Below are 1,427 nucleotides of genomic sequence, written 5' to 3'. Positions count from 1 at the left end.
TCCAGAGGAATTTCTGAATAGAGCAGGGTGTAATAGTCACATATGATGCTTCTCTTCATGGGGTGTTCATGGCTTATAAGATCACCTTGGGTATCAGTGCCACTCATATTTGGCTTAGCTTTGTCCTTACACTTATGCATCTCTATTCAGGTAAGTTTCAACGTGAATGTCAAAGTCTACACGGGAAATAGAATTCATTATATGACTTGCTGATAATCTTTTTTTTTGTAGGTTACTTCTGGGTACACAGTTAGCATAATGGATGGAGGCAATCAGACTTGGGTGTCAGAATTCATACTTTTTGGCCTTTCCCAGTCACATGGTTTCCAGGTTTTACTCTTTGTGATGTTCTTGATACTTTATCTCTTTATTGTGTCTGGAAATATTATCATCATCGTCTTAATTACCACTGACCATCATCTTCATTCTCCCATGTACTTCTTGTTGGCCAACCTGTCATTTGTTGATATGTGGCTTTCCTCAGTCACCACTCCTAAGATGGTATCAGACTTTCTCAGGGAAAGCAAGACCATTTCCTTTACAGGCTGCATGTCTCAAGTCTTCTTCGCTCATTGCATTGCTGCAGGAGAGATGGTGCTCTTAGTAGTAATGGCTTATGACCGGTATGTGGCCATCTGCAAACCACTCCATTATTTCACCATTATGAACCTGAGAAGATGCTCTGGACTGGTGTTAGTTTCTTGGACTACTGGCTTTATTCATGCCATGAGTCACCTGGTAGTGATTGTGGAGCTGCCCTTTTGTGGGCCGAAGGAAATAGATAGCTTTTTTTGTGACATGCCATTAGTGATCAAACTAGCATGCATGGATTCCCATGATCTGGATATTCTGATGAATGCTGACTGTGGGGTTGTGGCTGTAACCTGCTTCACTCTGTTGCTCATTTCCTACACATACATTCTCATCACTGTTCACCAGAGTTCTAAATCTGGTGCATCTAAAGCTCTGTCCACATGCAGTGCCCACATCACAGTAGTGATGATATTTTTTGTCCCCTGCATCTTCATCTATGTGTGGCCACTAAATATCATCTGGTTGGACAAATTTCTTGCTGTATTTTACTCTGTTTTCACACCTCTTCTAAACCCAGCTATTTATACACTGAGAAACAAAGAGATGAAAAATGCCATGATAAGATTCATAAGCAACTATCTTGGCCCTAAGGAAAATTCCTAATATCTATGTATGTAAACTGATTTTTTCAAATAATGAGACTAACTGAATGAAATAGATTTGCAATCAGGAAATAAAATTTTGTAATAATTTCTCTATAGAGATATAATTTAATATGTTAAAGAGAATATGACATTTTTACAGACCGACAATGAAAATATTGTATATTCTTCATTTTAAATGTAAAAAAAATGCTCTTTGTATACAGGAATATTATACAAGTATTCTTTGTG

General features: G+C 37.8%; 1 protein-coding gene across 1 annotated transcript; it reads left to right on the top strand.

Moving 5' to 3' along the window:
• Window positions 1-255: 255 nt before the first annotated feature.
• On the top strand, window positions 256-1,197 carry LOC101990895 (olfactory receptor 4K3-like). The gene has a single exon (XM_013355579.1). The coding sequence runs from the start codon at window positions 259-261 to the stop codon at window positions 1,195-1,197; it is 939 nt and encodes a 312-aa protein (XP_013211033.1). The 5' UTR covers window positions 256-258.
• Window positions 1,198-1,427: the final 230 nt, after the last annotated feature.

The sequence above is a fragment of the Microtus ochrogaster genome, unplaced genomic scaffold (assembly GCF_000317375.1).
Source record: "Microtus ochrogaster isolate Prairie Vole_2 unplaced genomic scaffold, MicOch1.0 UNK200, whole genome shotgun sequence".
Classification (NCBI taxonomy): domain Eukaryota; kingdom Metazoa; phylum Chordata; class Mammalia; order Rodentia; family Cricetidae; genus Microtus; species Microtus ochrogaster.
This window is presented reverse-complemented; position numbering and strand designations above follow the sequence as displayed.

Excerpts from the sequence above, each read along its gene's own strand:
- LOC101990895 (XM_013355579.1), top strand. The coding sequence starts at position 259 with ATGGATGGAGGCAATCAGACTTGGGTGTCAGAATTCATACTTTTTGGC.